Genomic DNA, 27,194 nt, shown 5'->3' with positions numbered 1-27,194 from the left:
CGCACATACAGCACACACACACACGCACACACACACACACCGTTCCACAGTCCACACATGTAATTTGACAAGCAGGAAACATGACTGGCTAGTGATTCAGAATTTATCTCAATAACTAAAGCCTTGAGTATACTAGCTACATCCTGAAATCAATATTATGCACTTCAAATAGATAGTTCTTCCTGCAAGTTCATACTGCTTGATTGAAACATAAGATACAATTTATGAGCCAATCAAGTTACAGCATTGCTAATACAATTTAATTTATTTTCTAAAAGAGATCAGGAAAATGTAATTGCTCAGAGAGTGACTTCCTGAAAAGCTGTGGTAGAGCGAGATAGTACTACTTTGTTGCAATTATCTGACACATAATACGAACAATACATTCTCTCACAGTCAGGACTTTGAACTTTTAAGTTCATTGTAACAATCTCCCCCTTATTATGAATTATCTTCATTGTCCAATTCTGGTAATTTTGTTTAATTTGAAGCATTATTGTATATAATCTGGACCTTGGGTGTTACCTGGATAAGGGGGTACATATGTCTAAGGCAGGAGTGTCAAACTTATTTTTCCCCACAGGCCGCAGCCGGTCTTCACCGGTTCGGAGTACTGCACTCAAAATTGATTATATTTCCTCGCTAAATTTTTTGTCACTTTTGGAATTTCCGATGCTCCCTGACTGTCTAGCTTTTGTTTCCATGACTGTTAGCAAGCTGGATATAGTGAGGAGACTAGAAATGACTGTTAGCTAGATGGATACAGCAAAAAGACTAGAAATGTAGTTCCATTATCATTTCTCCACAGTTTCGATTTGGGTTAAGTCATTTCAAAGTACATATTTGTTGTACTCAAACCACCTGCGGGCCGGATTGACACATGGTCTAAGGTATTCTGGGTCATAATTAAGAATTGTTACTAGTTCTGTACAAACGTCCTTTAAAACATGAAGATGATTCCAAATGATCTTGATGATATAGACCTGACTGCACAGATGAATCTGCTGTGATATATATATCAAGAGACAATCAAGTTGAGAGGTCTTATAAAACACTAGGACTAATTAATGCATGTCATCACATGACCTTTCATTACGGTCATTCTGATTGTCTGTCTATGCAAACCTATATCCTTTCAATTAAATATTAATCTGTGTGTTGGAGTTTGAATACTCAGTGAAACAGATTGAAATGTTTTCCTGAGAACAAGACATTTGCAGTCAAACTTCTGCTCACAATATGCTTGACTTCTGCTCCTATTTAGGAAAACAGGGCACAAGTTTAGGAAACATATGGCCCCCTCACAAGACCAATTACCCCACAGCTAGCGAGCAATGTGAGTAAAGTGCTTCGCTGATGCCTTTGTTCAAACCACTCCCAGGCAAAGTTGCACCTGCTCGCATCTCCTACTGTACAATTACAACCACTGCATTTAACACAGCCAAGTGAGCTAGAAACAATCATTTAAATATTTACTATTAAAATATCATGGACTTAGTTCAGCTTGGTTTGAAAGCAAGGTAGTGTCTGCATTTTATTTCAAATGAAATAAACATTCATTACATAACACAACCAGCCAGTATACATAAATTAAGATGTTTTTTCTTTAGACCTCAAGATAGGTAGCCTTAAGGTTAAAGTGTTGAGCCAGTAACTAGATGCTAGTTTTAAGCCCCGAGCCGACAAGGTGAAAAATCTGTCGATGTGCCCTTGAACAAGGCACTTAACCCTAAATGCTCCAGGCTCGCCATTAATAAATGGCAGACCATGGCTGTGACCCCACTCTCTGAGGGTCTCAGGGGGAGTTGGGATATGAAAAAAATAAATAAAAATAAAATAAAAAATAATCACAAATGTATATAATGCACGATGTATAATACATCGTCCTGAAATAGGACAAATGAGCAATAATATTATCATTTAAGTGTTATCGTGTGTTGTAGAGTTTGTATAATTTCCCCCCTTTACAGGTCCAGTTCCCCATATCTCAGACAGTGTGAATGAAATGAATCATAATCCTAAATGTGCTTCCTCCCACTAAAACAGACAGTGTCTCTCAAGGCACCATGGGCCTGAAGGTAAACCGATTGAAAGAAGAAAAAGGCCTCGCTCAAGTCACATCCGTCACACCTGGGACAAAGGTTGACTGGGGGAATAGTAAGAGCGCTAAGAACTTTTGTTAGTGAATACATCATGAATACCAGTGCTACACAAGCTCCATGTTGAGTATATGGGCATGCAGCACAGTATGGATATTATGTTTACCTTCGTAATGTAATGACACTAAGGTCAAAAACACTGCAATGATATTAAATAATATGACAACCTGAGGGAAGCCAGTCGACGGAAACGGAAAACGTGCCCTGACAGACTAAATACAACATTTGCACATATTCGCCCTACCACCTCCCTGCCAGAGAGGCTTATGGGAACAGACAGCCCACTCACATATCCTGGGAAATATATTTTTTAAATTTCTTGCATACGCACATTTACTGAAGCCCTCACAGGGGAAGAGGGCCCTTCACTGAGAGGCTGAGATGGGCTGGGATGTGCTGTCATATGCTGGGCTGGAGGACTATGCACAGGAGATTTAGACCTAGGGCTGAATGAGATGTGCCCAGTTCTGGCTGACCATGTGCCTGACCAGCCAGGGGAGGTGTGGCAGAGTGCCACCTCTCTTGGACGGGAGGGCAGTTGTAATTCTCTGTGCCCTTTAAGCCCTACAATTACCAATCTGTTTACCATACATGTATGGAAGCATTTACATAAATGGAGACCAGGAATTCAAAATGTACCAAAAGAGGTTATTAGCTACTTTCTCTTTAAAAAAAAGGTGGTTGTTACAGATGTTGACCTACTACTGCTGTTGACTTTGCACATCTATGTCATCTCGTTGAGTCCTTTACCTTTAAGAACTTTAAGTGCTAATACTCCCAGAGTGTGTCCTCCTCATCCCGGTCACAGATGCGTGTCACCCTGGAGTGTCTGCTCTGCACATCCCTCAGTACCAGTCTGGTTAGATGTGTAGGATTCTAATCTGACAGTGATGAGAGAGCCAATCAGCTCAGTCACCAGGCGTTATGCAAGTGTCTGCCTGCTGTCCCTGACCTCCGGGTGGTGCCACCCACAGGAGTGGGCGGGAACACGTCCCAGCCATCCCTTTCAGTAACCTCGTTTAAAGAGACAATCGGGGACAGCTGACAGACTGGTGGAAATCTGCCTTGCACCATTACTTACTGTTGGGGACAGCTTTAACTTAAGTGTTCGGAGGAAAACAAGGTTTTATTTTGAACCTTTCCCAAATCCCCGACACAATAAAAAAGCCTATAAATAATGCAGGTGTGTAGTGTAAGGGTTTCTCATATATATATATATATATAAATAAAATATAGAAAATTTGAATGCCAGAGCAGTTTATCACATCGTCCCTTGAGTTCTTGACCTCCATAGTCCTCCTAACGTTTGCAAGCTGTTTGATAAACCATAAACTACAGTGGAATATTCAGGAGGTTCCTGTAACACAGGGAGATCGTATGTGCGGATGCCACTGTTATCAAAATGCAAAACCCCCACACATCAAAAAGAAACGGAAACACTTCTGAACTTCACACTAGTGAGTGTGCTCCACTCCTCTATGTGACAAACAGAAAGTGGCGCACCGGTCTAAGGCACAGCATCTCAGTGCAAGAGGTGTCACTACAGTCCCTGGTTTTGATCCAGGCTTTATCACATCTGGCCATGATTGGGAGTCCCATAGGGCGGCGCACAATTTCCCCAGCATCGTCCGGGTTTGGCCAGGGTAGGCCGTCATCGTAAATAATAATTTGTTCTTAATTAACTGACTTGCGAAGTTAAATAAAGGTTAAAAATCCCCAAAAGCTCCCAATCCCTCAATCATCTGCAAAGTTTCAAATATAGTGCCACTCACCAACTCTCAACCATGAGCTAACTCCACCTAGCCCACAACATGAGGTATCTGGCAAAACTCATGGGCACTCCAACTCTCAGAGACATACTCAGATGCCCACCGCTTCTTCTGTGCCCATTGCCCAGTCATGCCCCAGGACAGTTGGCACAGCTAGGACAGTATATCGGTGGATCAGTGGATCAATGTGGGGCTTAGGGTGATTAATCAAATTAGTGCATATGGTTGCATCAGTAGGTTACTGGAATATAATCAATCACAACCCTGGTGGTTTACTTAGGCGGATGTCTGTGGCAGTGGCGGCCACTGATTGGCTGAATACTCGAGGCACGAGGTGGTTGGAGTTGTCAACAAAGCAGCATGACAGAAATATGATGCCAAGTTTTTGAACTAGTTTCTTTGAGAAGATACTTTTGGTCGTGTAGTGTATCTGGACACCTGCTTGTCGAACATCTCATTCCAAAATCATGGGCATTAATATGGAGTTGGTCCCTCGTTTGCTGCTATAACAGCCTCCACTCTTCTGGAAAGGATCTTCATTTGATATTGGAACATTGCTGTCGGGACTTGCTTCCATTCAGCCACAAGAGCATTAGTGAGGTCGGGCACTGATGTTGGGCGATTATGCAGTCGGAGTTCCAATTCATCCCAGATGGGGTTGAGGTCAGGGCTCTGTACCGGCCAGTCAAGTTCTTCTACACTGATCGACAAACCATTTCTGTATGGACCTCGCTTTATGCATGGGGAATTGTTAAATAAGGGTTAAGCAAAAAATAAATAATAATAATCCCCAACCTGATGCCACGAAGTTGGAAGCACAGAATCGTCTAGAATGTTATTGCATGCTGTAGCGTTAAGATTTCCCTTCACTGGAACTAAGGGGCCTAGCCCGAACCATGGAAAACAGCCCCAAACCATTGTTCCTCATCCACAAAACTTTACAGTGTGAACTATACATTTGGGCAGGTAGCATTCTCCGGGAATCCATTCGCCAAACCCAGATTCGCTGGCAGACTGCCAGATGGTGAAACGTGATTCATCACTCCAGAGAACGCATTTCCACTGCTCCAGAGTCCAAAGGTGGGGAGCTTTACACTACTTCAGCCAACGCTTGGCATTGCGCATGGTGATCTTATGCTTGTGTGCCGCTGCTCGGCCATGGATACCCATTTCCTAAAGCTCCCAACGAACAGGTCTTGTCCGGAGACAGTTTGAAACTCGGTATTGAGTGTTGCAACCGAGGACAGACGATTTTTACATGCTATGCGCTTCAGCACTAGGCGGTCTCGTTCTGTGAGCTTGTGTGGCCTACCACTTCGCGGCTGAACTGTTGTTGCTCCTAGACGTTTCCATTTCACAATAACAGCCCTTACAGTTGACCGGGTCAGCTCTAGCAGGGCAGAAATTTGACAAACTGACTTGTTGGAAAGTTGGCATCCTATGACGGTGCCACGTTGAGTCACTGAGCTATTCAGTATGGGCCATTCTACTGCCAAATGTTTGTTCTATGGAGTCTGCATGGCTGTGCTCTCGATTTTATACACCTGTCAGCAACGGGTGTGGCTGAAATAACCAAAGTCACTGATTTGAAGGGGTGTCCACATGCTTGCTTGTGTGTGTGTGTGTGTGTGTGTGTGTGTGTGTGTGTGTGTGTGTGTGTGTGTGTGTGTGTGTGTATATATATATATATATATATATATATGAGAGAGATAGTGATCTGTGCATTTTGAACAACAGCATAAATACACCTATTTCACATTTGCATGTCAAAAACCAAATGACCACTGCTACACATGCTGCCACTGTTTTGAACAGATTAATCGAATCATCAAATCACATTTTATTTGTCACATACACATGGTTAGCAGATGTTAATGTGAGTGTAGCGAAATGCTTGTGCTTCTAGTTCCGACCATGCAGTAATATCTAACAAGTAATCTAACAATTTCACAACAGCTACCTTAGACGTAAAGGAATGAATAAGAATATGTATATAAAAATATATGGATGAGCGATGGCCGAACGGCATAGGCAAGATGCAGTAGATGGTATAGAGTTCCGAATATACATATGAGATGAGTAATGTAGGATATGTAAACATTATATAAAGTGGCATTGTTTAAAGTGGCTAGTGATACATTTATTACATCCAATAATTTGTAATTATTAAAGTGGCTAGAGATGAGTCAGTATGTTGGCAGCAGCCACTCAATGTTCGTGATGGCTGTTTAACAGTCTGATGGCCTTGAGATAAAAACAGCTTCTGTCTCTCGGTCCCAGCTTTGATGCACCTGTACTGACCTCGCCTTCTAGATGATAGGGGGGTGAACAGGCAGTGGCTCGGGTGGTTGTATATTTAAAACCAAATACTTTTAGATTCCTACTCATGTAGTATTTTACTAGGTAACTCACTTTTACTTGAGTTAATTTTAATTTTAATTTTTTGTTGATTTTCTATTAAGAAGGTATCTTTACTTTTACTTAAGTATGACAATTGGGTACTTTTTCAACCACTGCTATTTATATCGAGCAGCCAGCTCATGAAAGAACGCACCAGGGACAATGCAACAAGCATGCTGAAACAAGTGAACACACATGATCTAACTGGGCTAGCTAGCTAGCTAACATAATGTCACAAAGCATGATGCGCTAACCAGTTAACTTTCATTCTGAAATTACTTCATATTTCTTAGTTAGTCAGATATTAGTTTAGAAAGACTTAAAATTGACATGGGAGCTAATTAGCTAGCAAACTAACAGCTAGCTGGTTATAAAAAAGGTAGATAACTGGTTATTTTGACCCCCCCCCAAAAAAAATCTACAAAACTATTTATCAAAATTACTCTAGCTGGCTAATTAATTGTATCATGCTTTGTGATAAACAGCATAAAACCAGGTGTTAGTCCACAGAACCCCAGCACCTACAGTAAAAACCGATTAACAACATGGGGGGGAAACAATCCAATTGGCCAGCCACCGTCATTTTTTTTTTGTCCTACAAGAGCCGCAATGAGAAGGGTCTGGCTAGCGTATCCCTCTGTCTTTCGACTCTTGTTGGATGTAGATATCCGGTTTATCATGTCCCAGGCTCCCATGACTGTTGTGATTATTCAATTACAATTTGTTTTAGCTCCATCTGTACCTGATAGAACAGATCTAGTCTCATGTGCAGAAGTAAGCTGCCTGGTGCGAAGAAGTTCTGAAAGCACATTTGAATGCTGCAGGACGGTCCATTTACTTTTTGCTGTTTTAATCACAGGATTTTATTGCATAAATTTCATTGGGGCAGTTCTCCCTCATAGCAAATAGCTGGCAAAACAATCCAAGCATTGTTCACACGGCCTATACACTAGGCCTGTAGCAGTCACTGAGGGGCAGAGTAGTACGTGAACAGCTTGTTTTGAACAATATATTTGTACCCCTTATATGTTATAGAACATTTTCCAAATAAAAAAAAATGTAAGCTGAAATATCATAATTGGATAAGTCTCCACCCTCAAGTTAATACTTGGTGGAAGCACCTTTGGCACCCATCACAGCTGTGAATCATTTTTGTTAAGATTCTACCGACTTTGCACCTCTTAGGGCAACATATATCCATCATTTTTGTCAAAATTGCTCAGGCTCAGTTAACTGGGTTGGGGATCATTGATGGATAGGGATACTTTGTATTTTCAAGTATTGTGGTGCACGCATCATGTTACGGGTATGCTTGTCGTCGGCAGGGACTGGTGAGCTTGTCAGGATCAAAATAAATATGAAAAGAGAAAAGCTCAAGTCTTCTGAAAACCTAACCCTGGAATAAAGTTGTATTTTTCAGCAAGATAATTGCAAAACAATGTATGCCAAAGACTCACCAGAATGGGTTTCCAATAGGTGTTAAAACTTCCTGAGTAGTCTAGTCTGTCATAACTGAAATTTGCTTGAAAATCGGAGACAAGGTTTGAATATTGCTGTCCATCAATGACTCCCAACCAAATGTACTGAGCCTTATCAATTTTGACAAAAAATATGCATATACAGTGTGTGTACAAAACATTAGGAACTGCTCTTTCCATTACGTAGCTTTCACTTGGGTTCACCTGGTCAGTCTATGATCCCTTATTGATGTCACCTGTTAAATCCACTTCAAAATCAGTGTAGATGAAGTGGAGGAGACAGGCTAAATAAGGTTTTTTAAGCCTTGAGACATGTGTGCCATTCAGAGGGTGAAGACAAAATATTTATGTACCTTTGAACTGGGTATGGTAGTAGGTGCCAGGGTACACCAGTTTGAGTGTGTCAAGAACATGCTTCTACATCTGCATTGCTTGCTGTTTAGGGTTTTAGGCTGGGTGTCTATATAAGCACTTAGTAACATCTGCTAATGTAAAAAGGACTTATAAATACATTTGATTGATTGAAGAACTGCAAAGCTGCTGTGTTTTTCATGCTCAACAGTTTCCTGTGTGTATTAAGAATGGTGTGAACATGCTTCCCACATTCGACACCCTGTAGAGTCCATGCCCCCAACGAATTCAAGCTGTTCTGAGGGCAAAATTAGGTGCAACTCAATATTAGGAAGCTGTTCCTAATGTTTTGTACACTCAGTGTACTGTATGTTGCCCTAAGAGTTGTGCAAAGTTGGTAGAATCGTAATAAAAATGATTCACAGCTGTAATGGCTGCCAAATGGTGCTTCCACCAAAGTATTAAGCTCAGTGCGGTGGAGACTTGTCTTCCGTTTCTCTTAATTTCGCCAATGTTCTGTAACTTTCTTTAACTTTGAAAATATGGAGTAGGTTGTGTAGGCTGTAGGGAAAAAATGTAATCCTTTTTTAGTCTTAATTTTAAGGCAGGTAATAGGCAGAATCTACCGCACACCCAAAGCTGATTTGTGAAAGTGCTAGAGACAAAACTGGAGAAATGGGGGGGAGTCGCCGCACACTTCCTGTTTCTTTAAGGCAGCAAAATGTGAAAAAAGTTAAAGGGGGTGTGTACTTTCTATGCATTTTCTTGTGGTTAGATGAATATTTTCCTTAACAGGGTAAAGGCTGACTCAAGCCACTCCAGGGACAAATACAATTCTGCAGCAATTCAAAACATGTCACAGGCAATTATTTCTTCATTTGTGGAGGGTAAAAAGGGTCTCTTGAAGGCATCGCCAGAATTGTTTTTGATTCCAGTAAGACAAATTAGATTAGCATAAATGTCCAATATATTTGTTTTACTCATTATCTTGTCCAAATACACTGTATGCATTCATGGGAGCAGTACACAGCATAGAATACAATATTTTGGATGTTGCTCTTAAGGCGCGCTATCACTACTGTATACATGGAATAATGATAGCGCCTTTGGGATTCTCTCGGTAGGAAATCAAACCGCACAATCTTGTGATGCTATGAGCCATGTCTCATTAGAAGCTCCTGGAAAACAAAACAATCCACAAAAACAGGTCTGAAAATGTAATGGTAATGGAAAATAATCCTTCTTTGGCTATTAGCCTATAGTAGGCACTCCTACTTGACCAAGGACATCTCATTCTCTCTGTGCTATATCCTGTGTAGAACAGAGTAGCTCTCGAACTCATCTATTCACCGACGGCTCTACTAACCTGGTCTCCATCCGTTACAGAAAAATAAGCTGTCAAAGCTACCTCGTAATATATTGCAATGTGTTCTCAGAGCAATTCGTATTAGTCTGTATGTAAATCTGTGACCCTCCATTTAGTATGACATATTACGTTACATTATGAATGGAATAGCAGTCGTACAAAATGAGACGAATTATAGGATGCATAGTGTCATACATCTAACCCAGTCGTACAATAGCATATTAATTGGATGATGTAACTGATTATACATATTGGAGGATGTATAGTATTATACATATTTTTCTGAAACAAGGTTGCTTGTTGCGCCGTTACAACAAAGGAGAATTACAGGGAGAATTTACACTACCGTTCAAAAGTTTGGGGTCACTTAGAAATGTACTTGTTTCTGAAAGAAAAACAATTTTTTTGTCCATTAAAACAAATTGATCAGAAATACAGTGTAGACATTGTTAATGTTGTAAAATACTATTGTAGCTGGAAATGGCTGATTTGTAATGGAATATCTACATAGGCCCATTATCAGCAACCATCACTCCTGTGTTCCAATGGCATGTTGTGTTAGCTAATCCAAGTTTATCATTTTAAAAGGCTAATTGATCATTAGAAAACCCTTTTGCAATTACGTTAGCACAGCTGAAAACTGTTGTACTGATTAAAAAAGCAATAAAACTGGCCTTCTTTAGACTAGTTGAGTATCTGGAGCATCAGTATTTGCGGGTTCAATTACAGGCTCAAAATGGCTAGAGACAAAGAACTTTCTAATGAAACTCGTCAGTCTATTCTTGTTCTGAGAAATGAAAGCTAATCCATGTGAGAAATTGCCAAGAAACTGAAGATCTCGTACAACACTGTACTACTCCCTTCACAGAACAGTGAAAACTGGCCCTAACCAGAAGAGGAGTGGGAGGCCCCGGTGCACAACTGACCAAGAGGACAAGTACATTTGAGTGTCTAGTTTGAGAAACACAGTCCTCAACTGGCAGCTTCATTAAATCGTACCCGCAAAACACCTGTCTCAATGTCAACAGTGAAGAGGCGACTCCTGGATTCTGGCCTTCTAGGCAGAGTTCCTCTGTCCAGTGTGTTTTCTTTTGCCCATCTTAATATTTTATTTTTATTGGCCAGTCTGAGATATGGCTTTTTCTTTGCAACTCTGCCTAGAAGGCCAGCATCCCAGAGTCACCTCTTCACTGTTGACATTGAGACTGGTGTGGGCGAGAGTAGGTAGGCATGTGGGTGTGTGCGTGCGTGTTTGTTTAGTCATTTGCTTTGTTCCTCTCGACTTTATCCCGGTCTGTACGCTGCTACTTATCCCTGATGAGTCTTAGAGATGAGAACTCTCGCACTTCTCACAGGTTTATCTAGCACTCCACACAGGCTCTCTCTGTTTGCCTAATTAATCTGGAGTTACATCCCATTGCTTCTAATTACAATGTTAATACTATAATCCAGGAGAGAATATGGTAATTATTATAGCCCTGTGCTGTTTGGGCTTCATCTGTGAACCATATATAATAGCAGTTTCACCCTCACAATCTGTGGTAGAAGTCATGACAGCAGGAGGAGCAGGATGGTGTGTTCATGAGACTCAGATGATTAATCTGGCTCTCTCAGAATAAGTGGATTTTTCTTTTCATACACAGAAATTACTATTTTTCAACCACGCTGAACTTGACTTATGGTGGGATGCTGAGTGAACCAAAACAGACCTCTTCCCCTCCTATTGTCAATGTGCTTACTGTCACAGCTTGACAGTCACAGGCTGGTTTGTCTGAGCTCAGAAGAGACCTGACATACAGGACATACATACAGGAAGTACGAAGCACCATACAACATTGTTCATGTCAAATGGAAGGCACAATTGAACACCTAAGATCAATGAACTAACTAATCAATTAAGTTAAATCTTAACAGATGGAAAATTACATCTTAAACAATAATCCCATTCAAAGAAACCATTAACTATACACAATGTCAGTTTGTTTGCCAGATCTAACATCATAATCTACTAATTCCACACAGCACAGTCTGTCACAGCAGGGACATTGGAGCCCAACCCCCAAGGAGAGGCTCAGAACAAGGAAAGGTTGTCATCATCAAGGAGCTGCCATGGGTCAATAGATAATCTGACCATCCAGTCCCCATGGTACTCATTCACACTCTGGGCATGTGGCTTTGAACTCTCCCTCTAGACAGCCTCTCATTGACCACAATAGAATGCAAGTTCCAGCCAGTGAATGCTTTTCTGCAATTACTTTTCTGTAGAACAAATGTTCTCATAGAAACATTTTAAAATGTAGTATTTTGGTATACTGGCAGTATAAAAATAAGTAATCCTCTGCTTGCCCTAAAGGTCAGAGAATCTAATTTATAGAATTTTGCTTTGTATTTTATATGCTGCCTTACACAGTGAATAAGCAAATCATTCCTCTGGTGGTCCTGGGTAGTTTGTGGGCATAGAAAAATACTTCATTGCCATTGGAAAATTAGAAACTATTTCATTTAGCAGCGAGAGAGACTTCTATTAACATAGTCTGTTGAGCTGGGAACTTGGATTCTTCACGATTTACAGAATGACTTCTCAGAAAACGCTCCATATCTTTGGACAAAACAATCATCTACTGTCTCTGGCTGTGAAACATCAAGTTATTTTTAAAATGTATTTTTTAACTATGGGGATTAATGTCAATAATCAGTGCAGTGCAGCATAGATGGGTGGACAGGCAGATTTATCTAGTACACTGCAAAGAGAAAAGCCTTAGCCTCAGCTACAGAGCCAGAGAGAGCATGTGAGAGCTTAGAACAGAAGCATAACACCCATTAAAAACCTCCTCCTGGTTTATTTGCCATTCACGGTTAGAATATAATAAAACCATGGGGAGTTACTAGCATTAACGACTAAAAACAGCTTCAATGGAATCAAATGGTTCACGGCCTAGTTCTCTTTCAAATCAAGCAACATTCACAGTTGACAGGCTGGGGGCATCTATAGCAAAGCCTCCCTTGCTGAGCACATCTGCATCTCACAGCCAGATTACCCCAACATAATCTACTGTGAAATCCATCTAGTCAAAAATGACACGTGTTTTATGATCTTTTGATTGTGCATATTCAGCAGTATATCCAGCTGTGAGAGCCTAATTTGATCACTGAGCTCTAAAGGAGAACGGAATTTTAATGTACACATCAATGGAGGAAATTAACAGTTCCCTTATAACCTTTACTTCTCAAATCCCATCACAAGGCATTTCATATTTGTAATGAGAGAAAAACTTTGCTAGAAACAAGATTGAACTTTACATTTCTCCTAGCTGCTTGTAATCACTGGATTCAGTCGGATCGGTGTCAACCTTAATGTGGAGGGATGCACTCGCATCATAATCTATATAATCATAGACCAATCAAGCGAGATTAACAGGGAACGGCCTTGATATCCCACTCTTCCTTTGTATTTCCTGTTGCCTACAAGTGGAAAACATAGCGTATCATCTGGTCTCACAATCTAACAAACCCCCTCTCCTCATTAACAGCTGGGAATGAGGTAATCTAAGTCCCAGCTCAATAGGAAATACAGATCTATCTATTCAAGGGCAATATCACACCAAAAATATTTTCTACTCCTTCTGGTACCTCAGAATGTTCTGGCAATTCTCACATAGAAACTTAAAAGGGGATGAACAATGTTTGAAATATTTTTTTACATTTGTATCAAACTATTTGAGAAAATCACGACCTATACATAGCTTTTGTGATCTACCTATGATCTGTGAAACGTAAATGATACAGAAAACAAAAGTGAAAGGGAAAATGGAATCAAAAGGAACATCCTCTGCTTGTGACTTGCTGAATGTGCAATCCTAAAGGATTTCTATGTACATGTATAAAAATGGGTCATATCATTAAAAGTACCAAATAAAAAAAATTGTCACAGGCACCGAATACAACAAGTGTAGACATTTATAGGCCTTACAGTGAAATTCTTACTTAACTGCATTGTTGGTTAAGGGCTTGTAAGAAAAATACCTAAAAAAATAAGAAATAAAATAAACAATTCAAGAGCAGCAGTAAAATAACAATAGCGAGGCTACATACAGGAGGTACCGGTACAGAGTCAATGTGCGGGGGCAGCGGTTAGTCGAGGTAAAATGTACACGTAGGTAGACTTATTAAAGTGACTATGCATAGATGATAAACAGAGAGCAGCAGCGTAGGGGGGGGGGGGGGCAATGCAAATAGTATAGGTAGCCATTTGATTAGATGCTCAGGAGTCTCATGGCTTAGGGGTAGGACCTTTTTAGAAGCCTCTTGGACCTAGACTTGGCGCTCTGGTACCGCTCGTCGTGTGGTAGCAGAGAGAACAGTCTATGACTGTGGTGGCTGGAAAAGGATTTTGATAGAACTTTGGCAGGGTCGATAAATAATACCAAATTATTTCACAGCACTGATATAAAGATGGTACTTATTTTCTTTTGAAAAATGCTCTCTGTACAGCCAAATCAAGACCTTTCAAAACATAGGCCTTCTATTTCAAGTACCACAGCATTCCCTTTCTACAGATTCCATCTCCTTTGTGATTATGACTTCTTTTCAGTTTCCAATCAAAGGCTCCAGGAGAATGAAATGATGTGAAAGGGTGTTGTGTGTCATCTTAAAGCAACCATACAAATGCATTGAAAAACAAGGCAAAGTAGCAAAGATCTTCCTCAGGCACATTAAAATTACACAAGTCAAGCAAGAGACATAATGAGCTGACCCAAAATAAATTACTGGCACTGCAGCGCACTTGAAAGTGATGAATGTAAAAAGCCCTGATAAGATTGTCATAGTATTCCAACACCATGCTGATCCCTTCAAGGAGTAGGAGTGAGGAAATGGAATGAAAAAGAAAACATCATTTCTGCTCGATGCAGCATTATTCTCCATGAAGACACAACAAACGATCAGCTGCTTTCCTGTTGCTCCCCCCTTTTTCCTCAGTCACTTTTACCTACAGTTTATAATACTCAATCTCCCATTTCATTTTTAAGCTCTCACTACTGTTGTAATGAATCCATGGGCAACTAAAATGTTGGTGAGAGACGGTCATTTTCTAGATAGTTCATTCTAGGCATATTGCGGTAGTAATTGAATGGAATGTTTGCAAGTGGCACTTGAAACCTGAGGAATAATGTGTGCTGCAAGAGCGAGTCATCAGTGTGGTAACTATGGCCAGAGCGTTTCCAGGGCGACCTCTGCTAAATCTGGACCAACAGAGTGAATTGAACTAAGATCAGTTTATGTCAGACTCAATAAGGGAGGATGTGCTGGTAATTGAAATGTCCTCATCTGCTTCAAGCCCGAGTGGCGCAGCGGTCTAAGGCACTGCATCTCAGTGTTAGAGGTGTCACTACAGATCCTGGTTCAATCCCTGGCTGTATCACAACCGGACGTGATCGGGAGTCCCATAGGGCGGCGTACAATTGGCACAATCATCCGGGTTAGGGGAGGGTTTGGTCGGGGTAGGCCGTCATTGTAAATAAGAATTTGTTCTGACTTGCCTCACTAAATATTTAAAAAATGAATAAAATAAAGTAAAGCACTGCCTCGTCACAGGATACAAACTCGGAGCAGGCTGCCGCACCGTGTCATTCTTCTCAGATGACAATGTAATCAGACATTTCAGACAAGCGTGAAAACCGGACTCCCTGCTTTTAATGGATTCTGAGGAAATAAGCCCCTCTCAGGCAGAAGGCACTGACACTTATCTTACAAACTGGAGGAAGGGACCATGCGAAATGTAGATGCCCTGATCTGTGTGGTCTGGTTTCATAAAAAGTGTGCTTTCGCCTTACGCAATGATTACTTTGTTAAGTTTATGATTACTTTATGAAAGCTGTCACATTAACTGTATCACCAAAATTGTATATATGTGTGTGTGTGTATATATATACTATTACACTGGTAAAAAAACAACTAGTTCTTAGATACAGCACGTATGAAAAAAATATGCACAGTCTGCTCTGATGTATGTTCCACAGCAGTGGTATTCAAAGTTGAGGTTGTGACTGTTAGTGGGGTCGTGGGGAAACAAAAAATTAAGAGTACAGATTATTTTATGGGACAATATACAAAAGTTGAGAATGATAATTTGAAAAATACAATATTAATGAGAAAATTTATTTACTCATTTTGATAAGAGATGAAAATGCAATGACTGAAGGTTATTGTTGATGGGTTTTTTTTACACACTATTTTTTTTTACAAACTTGGTGACACATTGCTTAGGTAAGAGTGAGACATGCATACTTTATGCACGAGGAATCCTCCCCCCTACTCTGGAGGAGGTGGGTGTGGAGTGGGTCATAACTCCAAAATGCTACTGACTGTCTCCTATGGAGGATGAGTCCATTATGAACCTCCCAAGGGGGGGGTTCTGGATCAACTGCAGTGGCAGTCCCTCTTATCTTTAATTAAAAGATGAGCGTTATAGGTCTAGTGAGGGCCAATCCAGCAGCTGAGAGGACCCTTCTGCATTTTAATCATTTGGCGCGAGCCTCAACGTTCCCTGTCAGCTTGCCTTGGGAACAGGGTTGGGTGTTATCTAATAGGAAACATTCTTAACCTTCTAATGCAAGACCTGACATTTCTTCTACTGTACACATAAAGCACAACTGCAGTCATGTACTGAATGTTTGATGAACATTCACTCACACACACACACGAGAGCCAACACACCCTATAGTCTACTGCAAAGATGTGAAACTCCATGGCATCTCTCGTTTTATCATAAAAGGCAAAATTGGACATAGACCTACACATTTTGGGGAGAATTAGGCTATAGGCATTAAAGGTATTTTAAGGTCCCACAGTTTGTCAAGTGTTCTCCTCAGCTCCCTGCTAACAGATATCATTGACAACATAAACAGACCCATTCACAAGAACATAACATAGCACCAGCTACAGGGGTGCATCTATGGGAGTACTTGCCAAATGCTCCAAGTGCTAAATTTACTCATCAGCTCACCACCAGCATTTGAGTCACTCTGCACCCTGACCTCCAGTGTGAAGTGCACTAGTTCCTAGCTATTTGTATATGTCCATCATGTTTTATTAGTGTAAACTATTAATCCTCTTTTAGCATGGTGTTTAAAGCATTGCTTAACTCCTTTAACTGTACCTGGACAGGACAATATAAAATACTTTGAATTTAACATGATGTGGTTAAGATTGATAATCACATTACATGGAATAGTTTTGATTACATTTTATTTTATAGTAGGTCACCTAAATTTAAACACATTTTCAGGATGGAAAACCGTTTTCAGTGTAAACTTTAAAACGACTAAAACCAGATAAAGTATGTAGAAAAGATAATGGACCTACAGATTTAAAAAGATAATCTTTGAGAACTAACAAATCACCTAAATAAAAGCTAGACAGTGAGGGAGAATTGAAAATTCCCAAAAAACAATGAATTTAGCAGGTATAGAATTTGTTATTATGTTTGAGCAAATGACCATGGCACTAGCCATGGCAAAATGCATTGAATTGCAGGAAATTTGCTTCAAAACAGCAAAAATGTCTCTCAGCTCCATGGAGAAATTAGAAGGATTGCAGGAAATTGGCTTAAAAATGCAACAATTTCTCTACACCGCCAAGATGAGGTCCAAAACAATTCTTTAAAATTCAGCCGCACAGACCGCACGCCGTGCCATGCCCACCACCTAAGCCCATTTTTGATCCAGAAATCCCTGAGTACATTATTTCCTGAATCATAGTTTCTCCGGTATAGTATGCATTGGTTAGAGCTCAATGTTAAATTTAAATCTCCCTGCCATCATCTGTAAGCCAATATGACACCGATGTCTATGAAAATTTGCTAATCAACGTGGAGGTACAACACACTCCCCTCATCATGATCCGTCCAAACGTTAACAAGAACCACTATTACAGATTTTTTGACAGGTTCGTAAGCATTAGGGTGGTCAGAATGATTTTGGCCCAAACCTCTCAAAATCTAGATGTCGGATTAAACAAGGCTACAGTGTCCATAAGGTGACCATTAGACTTAGATCCATGTGGACTGAATAAGCTTGTAGGTACAACAGATTTTTATTCAAATTCACCATTTACCGGTCTCACATGCACATTTCTGCCCAATAAAAAAAACAACCATGTACTAACTTTTTGTAGCATTTCTGACAATGCTAACATCTTTTCAGCTAAATCTCGGAGTTCTAACACCACGTGCAACTTGGTTGCTGCGCAACAGTAGCAGCTAGCTAGTAGAAGGCTAGCAGATGTAGCTAGCTAGGTTACACCAGTTGGATGAGAAGCAAATAGTGTTTTCACGATACCAGAATTTTGACTTTGATACCAGGTTAAGTATCGCAATACTTGATACCAACATGATACCAGGGCAAAATAAGAAGGCATATTGGCCAGTCACAGAATGCCATTTGATCCAGACAGATAAGCTACTGCTCTGTTCAATAGTTAGGCATCTTTTGAGTTCAATATCATTACATTTCTAGATATTTTTACATTTTTCCAACAGCCATGTATGCATTAATGACTCAATTATACAAACAATTTGAATTTGTTTTTACCAAGTTAACTGCATAATGGTAATAACTTATTTGAAAGGTAAATCTATATTGATATAGTGGATAAATCAAGACGTAACATAGGTCTAACCACAATACAGGTGAATGCATATTCAATAGGTGTGCACATGCATTGCATTATTTCGCTTGTTTTAGCTAATTTCAAGGAGCTACAAATGTCAAGCAATCCGTTTCCCTTCGATTTGGGACTTATTTTATTGTACTGATCAACAAAAGAAAAATGTGCGCTCTCATTCACGAGGCAGTCAGTTCATGGAGGCAATGGGGGAGAGAGACCAAATAAGTGAATTAATAAAGTTTTTGAAGGCAATCAGCTTTGAAATCAGCACATTTTGCATTATGGTTTATAACAAACAAAGTACTAGGGTAGTGAATTGATGTTAGCTTTATCTGTCAGCTAGCAAGGAAAGTTTGCCTACAAAGCTGGAAGCTACTTGCATCTTCATCCACTGTAGTCTATGGACATTGTTTTGCAAACAGCAATTAACAGTTTTAACATTTCTACATGCAGTGTCACATTATTAAAGTGTTTTAACTTCACTGCATCATGAGTGGGGAGCTAACATGATGCATCCCAGACTCCCAGTGCAGGATAGCAACGAGTAAGTGGAGGGGTCGGCTGAGCTAATAGACAGGCTTGATCCGTGAGACACATTAGACAGAAGTGCCGAAAGTAACACATTCTATTACCAAACCATCTTCATGTACTAGTATCGAAAAAGTAACGAAGCGTCGATATACCGTGCAACACTAGAAGCAAAAGGTAGGTAACTAGCTAGCTAGGTATATTTTGCTATGGAAGTATTTTCATAGGTCTGAAGTCAGCTGTGTAAACTGCTGTATTCGGTGCTAAAACAAATAAGATAGCGAAAGTCCATGTTTGCTATTATAGCCAGTTAGATACACCAAATTCCGGGAGGTTTGGAAAAACGGTCACGTTGCTAATTTATAATACACGCACACCAGAACAGATACATCGTGGTTAGAAGATCCAGCGCAAATTCTAGCCCTTAATTTATGCATTCATTCAGTACGCTTGCTCCCTCTGTCAATTACATTTTCTTCTTGTCATTAGAACACAAGTTACTTTTCAATGTGTTACCGAAAACCTGAATTTTCCATCCACAAGTATAAAGTAGCAGGGGTGCGGATTGCACACAAGCATCCAGGTAAAACAACATAAGGATCATTGCTTGCGAGACCTGTGCGCAGTCAAAAGAAAATGTCATGCTTGCCAACTTGGTTAGCTATGTGATGAATTAAACCGTTTAACCCATCAACTGTTTTAGACTTTACATTTCTTACCAAGGAAGAGAAAAACGTTCCACCAGTACTGAGTTAATTAACAAAAACATTTTTGCAACGAACGCATGCTGTCATCACCAGACTGTCCATCTAAGTAGTGTCAAGTTGACGTATCTATAACAGGGGTCGTAGCGTCACTGCTCTGGGTTCGCCTACTGAAGTGGATATTTCGACCATTCTATTTCCTATTGTTATTTTACACCACCCTGCCTTTCCCGACACACAGGCGCACCAGTTGAGTGCTTATTTTAATTAATTAGGTGTCTCTTAAAAGAGCCCTTGGGTTTGTTGGGCATTGCCAAGTGGCAAGAAACAGGGAGTGTGACATGTACTAGTGCGAACGGTAAAGAGACCAGCTCTCAAACTCTCAAGAAAGACGTTGTTGCCCTCATCCGTCAGATGCATGCCATCCTTACAGTACAAATGCATGCGATAAGTTGTACAGGTTGTAAACATTCCTCCTTTTCAGGTGCCTCTGTCATTTGAGAAATTTGTCAAGCTGCCCCATGTGGCGCTGACAAACGACTTACGTTTATTCATGTGCACACATTACTTCGCACACTATCAGTAGCACTTATGCACGGGCTGTTCCAAATCTGTGCGTAATCCTATCTGTTTTCAAATTTATACTGCCATTTACAAAATGTGGGGATTTTACTGGAGTTGGACAGCTGTGTACAGCATTACTAAGAACATTGGTAGCTGAAGGATTTAAAGCACCTATGCAATGTCAGATTTGTAAATATGCATTCTTTAGAAAGTGTTTTGTACTAGTCTAATGACTTTGAATTTTACAGGTTTTTCTCAGCAGTTTGTCATTTGTCACAGTGTTTGTACCAGGAGTTACCAAATTTGCTATTGACAAGCCACAGGATTATGCAGCCTTTTTTTTTTTTCAAGCCCAGCACTACCACACCTGATTCTACCACTCAGCTGTTCATCAAGACCTCAGCTGTTCATCCATATCTTGACAGGTAGAATCAGGTATGGTAGAACTGGGCTTGAACAAGAAAGCCTGCATAACCCTGCAGCTCTTCAAGAGCAATTGTGGCCATCCCTGAATTGTATGTAAAACATTTACTATATGAGATGAATGACTGTACATTTTGTAATAATTCACTATTGTTTACAGGTAATGTAGTACTAGGTCTTTCTTCAGTAAACTACAAAAGTACATTTTTATGTAAATAATTAGTGAAACATGATTATTTCGAGTATATTCCAGATAAGCTACTGCTCTGTTCAATGGTTAGGCATCTTTTGAGTTCAATATCATTACATTTCTATAACATGATTATTTAGAGAATATTCCAGCAGCTTTCTCGATTGTCTTGTTAAGAGATCAGGGGAGGGGGGAAAAAATCCAGTTTACTCCATATTGTTTTCCCTCAGATCAGCTGTTGACATGAAATACATACTAATAACTATTATTTCTGTTGTCATTATAAAAATAAAAAAATCATGATCTCCAATTGGTTGTTACAGTCTCGTCCCATCGCTGCAACTGCCGTACGGACTCGGGAGAGGCAAAGGTCGAGAGCCATGCGTCCTCCATAACACGACCCTGCCAAGCCGCACTGCTTCTTAACACACTGCCCGCTTAACCTGGAAGCCAGCCGCATGTATGTGTTGGAGGAAACACTGTACAACTGTCCGGGTTAGGGGAGGGTTTGGCCAGGGGGGGGCTTTACATGGCTCATCACGCTCTAGTGACTCCTTGTGGCGAGCCAGGCGCCTGTAGGCTGATTTCGGTCGTCAGTTGAACGGGGTTTCCGCCGACACATTGGTGCAGCTGTCTGGCTTCCAGGTTAAGCGAGTGGTTGTTAAGAAGTGGGGCTTTGTGGGTCATGTTTCAGAGGACGCATGACTCGACCGTCGCCTCTCCCGTGCCCGTTGGGGAGGTGCAGCAATGAGACAAGATCTTATTAAACGAAATTGGGGAGAAAAAGGGGGTAAAAATTACAAACAAATAAAATATTGCCTTAGCACTAAACACAAATGCTTAGTTTGTAAATGATGCCGGAGTGTGTTCCTGGCTATCCAAACATAAGTAAAACAATTATGCTGTCTGGTTTGCTTAATATATGGAAGTAGAAATTAAATTTTTACTTTTGATACTTAAGTATATTTAAAACCAAATAGTTCTCATAATAACTTTGCTTTACAGAGAGTAGGCTACTGAGACAGACAGTAATGTGGTGCTCAGTGGTGAGGCTGAGGCAGGCTGCAATGCATGCAGGAGGAAGCAGAGTAAACAGAGAGAGGAAGCAAGCACAGAGAGAGGTTAGTACAGTGGTTCCTAAACTTGGAGTCGGTGTACCATGTGGGATCCCCTGAGAAAATATGTACTAATCTTATCAAACAAGCTAGGAACTTTAAAAAAGCAGCCATGTTTCAATATGAACATCTCCACATGGCCTATATTCCCTATAAGCCTACATTAAAATGCAATCAATACAGTTCTAAAAGTCACCAATGCTACGTGTAATGTAAATGTGAATAATTTCTCAGATTTCCCCTCTTTCAGTGTTATAACTAGTGGGGTAAAGTACTTAAGTAAAAAAAACATTAAAGTACTACTTCAGTATTTTATTTTTATTTTTTTGGGGGGGGGTATCTGTACTTGACTATTTATATTTTTTGACAACTTTTACTTCACTTACATTCCTAAAGGAAATAATCTACTTTTCACTCCGTACATTTTCCCTGACACCCAAAAGTACTCATTTCATTTTGAATGTTTCGCAGGACAGACCAAGTATCAAGAGAACATCCCTGGCAGACTCACTAAACATAAATGCTTAGTTTGTAAATGATGCCGGAGTGTGTTCCTGGCTATCCAAACATAAGTAAAACAATTATGCTGTCTGGTTTGCTTAATATATGGAAGTAGAAATTACGTTTTTACTTTTGATACTTAAGTATATTTAAAACCAAATAGTTTTCGTTTTTTTCTCAAACATTTTTTTTCCTGGGTGACTTTTACTCAAGTATGACAATTTAGTCCTAGTCCTGTGTTTGTAGAACGACTGAGGTGAATGAACCTACATCAGCCAAGGTGATGATGGCTAGGGTAATTTCTTGTTTTTGCTCTTGTCCAAATAACATTAAAAATATATATATTTTATAGAATTGCAGTAAATGAGCTTCAACTAAAAATATATATTATTATTAGTAGTAGTACCCCCACCCCTTTGGACCTCACTAAAACTCAAACCCTGGTTATGGCCCTGTGTGTTATAATTTAACCTTTGTTTTTTGGAAATTATTTATCGCTGATATGAAATATACGTTCCTTGTGTTTCCAAAACCTTACCGCAAGCGATGCATGTTAACATTTAGTCTAGAACAAGCGTCGGGGATTTTAACAAAACTCCCCTGCCAAAATATACTATCGTCCATATGCGCTAAAGGAAGTTCGTGTCTATGAATAGGCTAACCTTGGATATGTTGGTTGACCACATTTTCCAGTCGGTCCAGTCGCTCTATAATCTTCAGAGTTTCTCCCTTGTTGTCATCTTCAAACTTCCTCTCCAGTTCGGGCTCTGGGACTTTGGTGTTCACATTGGCCACATAATTAGTGATCCAGCCGACGTAGAGAAGACAGACAATATTGGTCATGCCACTCAAAATAACGCATGTCGACACCAAAGTTTTGGTTCTCCTAGAGCAGACCATCATCGCGACATCCCTCCATACGGTCCAGTGCGCATACAACCACAATAGAAAATGCTTACAAAACTCAATGACAAAACGGTAGCTTCAGTGCAGGATTATAACATTGCAGCAAAGGGCTAAAGCCTTCCATCAGCGGAGACTGACAGCAACGCTAACACAGAAACGTAAATTTGTAGATGCAATGTTCAGTACTGCATATACTGGGCACCACCTGAAAGCCGCTGCTACAAATTAATCTGAGGCACAGCGCAGGCGGCCAATGAAATCCTCTGGAAATGTACACTGCATATCCGATCATTACACAATCCAATTGGAGCGTGGGACGCGTGTTCTCCACAATTATCTCGTCCTTCAAATAGGGGAAGGTGCCGTGAGCTTTATAGATCACCTGAGTCAAGCACATCGACCCGTTGGAATTCCATTGAAGTGTGGAACAGGTGTGTGTGTGTGTGTGTCTGTCTGTCTGGTGTGTGGGTAAAGATAATGTCTCAATACCGTAATAATACAATTTCATCAATAATTGACTGCGATTTTTGTAAAGGTTCTTGTCTTTATCCTCATCAATAAGATGGGACATTATGATGTATTATTTTTTGAGGCCACACGAGGCCTCCTTTTATAGACTTTATTGGTACCCAAGTAATTAGTAATCTAACATCAGTCCCCCCTTCACATCCAGTAAGCAATCTAACATCAGTATCATGTATAGACCTTCAGAGTATTAAGACTGTCACAATTTATAAAAGGAATAAAGAATATGTACATAAAGATATGAATGAGTGATGGTACAGAGCGGCATAGGCAAGATGCAGTAGATGGTATCGAGTACAGTATATACATATGAGATGATTATGTAAACAAAGTGGCATAGTTTAAAGTGGCTAGTGATACATGTATTACATAAAGATGCAGTAGATGATATAGAGTACAGTATATTCATATACATATGAGATAAATAATGTAGGGTATGTAAACATTGTATTAAGTAGCATTGTTTAAAGTGGCTAGTGATATATTTTACATCAATTCCCATCAATTCCCATTATTAAAGTGGCTGGAGTTGAGTCAGTGTGTTGGCAGCAGCCACTCAGTGTTAGTGGTGGCTGTTTAATAGTCTGATAGCCTTGAGATAGAAGCTGTTTTTCAGTCTCTCGGTCCCAGCTTTGATGCACCTGTACTGACCTCGCCTTCTGGAAGATAGCGGGGTGAACAGGCAGTGGCTCGGGTGGTTGTTGTCCTTGATGATCTTTATGGCCTTCCTGTGACATCGGGTGGTGTAGGTGTCCTGGAGGGCAGGTAGTTTGCCCCCGGTGATGCGTTGTGCAGACCTCACTACCCTCTGGAGAGCCCTACGGTTGTGGGCGGAGCAGTTGCCGTACCAGGCGGTGATACAGCCCGACAGGATGCTCTCGATTGTGCATCTGTAGAAGTTTGTGAGTGCTTTTGATGACAAGCCGAATTTCTTCAGCCTCCTGAGGTTGAAAAGGCGCTGCTGCGCCTTCTTCATGATGCTGTCTGTGTGGGTGGACCAATTCAGTTTGTCTGTGATGTGTACGCCGAGGAACTTAAAACTTACTACCCTCTCCACTACTGTTCCATCGATGTGGATAAGGGGGTGTTCCCTCTGCTGTTTCCTGAAGTCCACAATCATCTCCTTAGTTTTGTTGACGTTGAGTGTGAGGTTATTTTCCTGACACCACACTCTGAGGGCCCTCACCTCCTCCCTGTAGGCCGTCTCGTCGTTGTTGGTAATCAAGCCTACCACTGTTGTGTCGTCCGCAAACTTGATGATTGAGTTGGAGGTGTGCGCGGCCACGCAGTCGTGGGTGAACAGGGAGTACAGGAGAGGGCTCAGAACGCACCCTTGTGGGGCCCCAGTGTTGAGGATCAGCGGGGTGGAGATGTTGTTACCTACCCTCACCACCTGGAGGCGGCCCGTCAGGAAGTCCAGTACCCAGTTGCACAGGGCGGGGTCGAGACCCAGGGTCTCGAGCTTGATGACGAGTTTGGAGGGTACTATGGTGTTAAATGCTGAGCTGTAGTCGATGAACAGCATTCTCACATAGGTATTCCTCTTGTCCAGATGGGTTAGGGCAGTGTGCAGTGTGGTTGAGATTGCATCGTCTGTGGACCTATTTGGGCGGTAAGCAAATTGGAGTGGGTCTAGGGTGTCAGGTAGGGTGGAGTTGATATGACTAGTCTCTCAAAGCACTTCATGATGACGGAAGTGAGTGCTACGGGGCGGTAGTCGTTTAGCTCAGTTACCTTAGCTTTCTTGGGAACAGGAACAATGGTGGCCCTCTTGAAGCATGTGGGAACAGCAGACTGGGATAGGGATTGATTGAATATGTCCGTAAACACACCAGCCAGCTGGTCTGCACATGCTCTGAGGGCGCGGCTGGGGATGCGCGACTGGGGATGCCGTCTGGGCCTAAAGAAGGGCAGTTTTATTGCTTCTTTTAAATCAGGACAACAGTTTTCAGCTGTGCTAACATAATTGCAAAAGGGATTTCTAATGAACAATTAGCCTTTAAAATGATAAACTTGGATTAGCTAACACAATGTGCCATTGGAACACATGAGGGATGGTTGCTGATAATGGGCCTCTGTACGCCTATGTAGATATTCCATTAAAAAACAGCAGTTTCCAGCTACAATAGTCATTTACAACATTAACAATGTCTACACTGTATTTCTGATCAATTTGATGTCATTTTAATGGACCAAAAATTTTGCTTTTCTTTCAAAAACAAGGACATTTCTATGTGACCCCAAACTTTTGAACAGTAGTGTACATACATTTAAAAACATTAACATGTAGTGTGTTTGTGTGTGTGTGTGCATCTATCAGTTACACACACACACACACAAGTAGGTCACATGGGGGAGAGGTGTTGTGCCGTGAGGTGTTGCTAGGGCACAAGGTGAGACCCAAATGCAGACACAGGAGGCAGATGGTTGAGCTCCAATATTTATTATAATAAAAGGGGTAGGAAAAGGCAGGTCGGGTACAGGCGAGAGGTCATAAATCAGGTCAGAGTCCAAACAGTACAAGGCGATAGGCAGGCTCGGGGTCAGGACAGGCAGAGTGGTCAGGCAGGCGGGCTCAGAGTCAGGACAGGCAAGGGTCAAAACCAGGAGGGCAGCAAAAGAGAGACTGGGAAAAGCAGTAGCTGAGACACACAAACACTGATTGACTTGACAAACAAGATGAACTGGCACAGAGAGACAGGAAACACAGGGATAAATACACCGTGGATAATAAGTGACACCTGGAGGGGTGGAGACAAGCACAAAGACAGGTGAAAGAGATCACGGCGTGACACCACCACTATAGTGAATAGCCTACCACCACTATACAGAATAGCCTACCATCACTATGCAGAATAGCCTACCATCACTATTAGAGGTCGACCGATTAATCGGAATGGTCGATTAATTAGGGCAATTAAGTTTTCATAACAATCAGAAATCAATATTTTCGGACACCGATTTGGACAATTTTTAATTTAATATATATATATATTTTTTACACCTTTATTTAACTAGGCAAATCAGTTAAGAACACGTTCTTATTTACAATGACTGCCTAAAAACGGTGGGTTAACTACCTTGTTCAGGGGCAGAACGACAGATTTTTACCTTGTCAGCTCAGGGATTCAATCTTGCAACCTTACACTTAACTAGGCCAACGCTCTAACCACCTGCCTCTCATTGCACTCCACGAGGAGCCTACCTGTTACGCGAATGCAGTAAGAAGCCAAGGTAAGTTGCTAGCTAACATTAAACTTATCTTATAAAAAACAATCAATCATAATCACTAGTTAACTACACATGGTTGATGATATTACTAGTTTATCTAGCGTGTCCTGCGTTGCATATAATCAATGCGGTGCACATTCACGGAAAAAGGATCGTCGTTGCTCCAAGGTGTACTGTACCTAACCATAAACATCAATGCCTTTCTTAAAATCAATACACAGAATTATATATTTTTAAACCTGCATATTTAGCTAAAAGAAATCCAGGTTAGCAGGCAATATTAACCAGGTGAAATTGTGTCACTTCTCTTGCGTTCATTG

General features: G+C 40.8%; 1 protein-coding gene across 1 annotated transcript in view; it reads right to left on the bottom strand.

Annotated features, from left to right (window-relative positions):
- LOC139382699 (polypeptide N-acetylgalactosaminyltransferase 18-like) overlaps positions 1–23,465 on the bottom strand; it is an 83,762-nt gene extending 60,297 nt beyond the window's left edge. Inside the window, exon 1 of the mRNA XM_071126800.1 lies at positions 22,875–23,465. Within this exon, the coding sequence (XP_070982901.1) occupies positions 22,875–23,115 (241 nt within the window). The 5' untranslated portion in view covers positions 23,116–23,465. The remainder of the gene's footprint in view (positions 1–22,874) is intronic.
- Positions 23,466–27,194: the final 3,729 nt, after the last annotated feature.

The sequence above is a fragment of the Oncorhynchus clarkii genome, chromosome 2 (genome assembly GCF_045791955.1).
Source record: "Oncorhynchus clarkii lewisi isolate Uvic-CL-2024 chromosome 2, UVic_Ocla_1.0, whole genome shotgun sequence".
NCBI lineage: Eukaryota > Metazoa > Chordata > Actinopteri > Salmoniformes > Salmonidae > Oncorhynchus > Oncorhynchus clarkii.
Note: the sequence above shows the minus strand (reverse complement) of the source record. Positions and strands in the feature narration are given on the sequence as shown.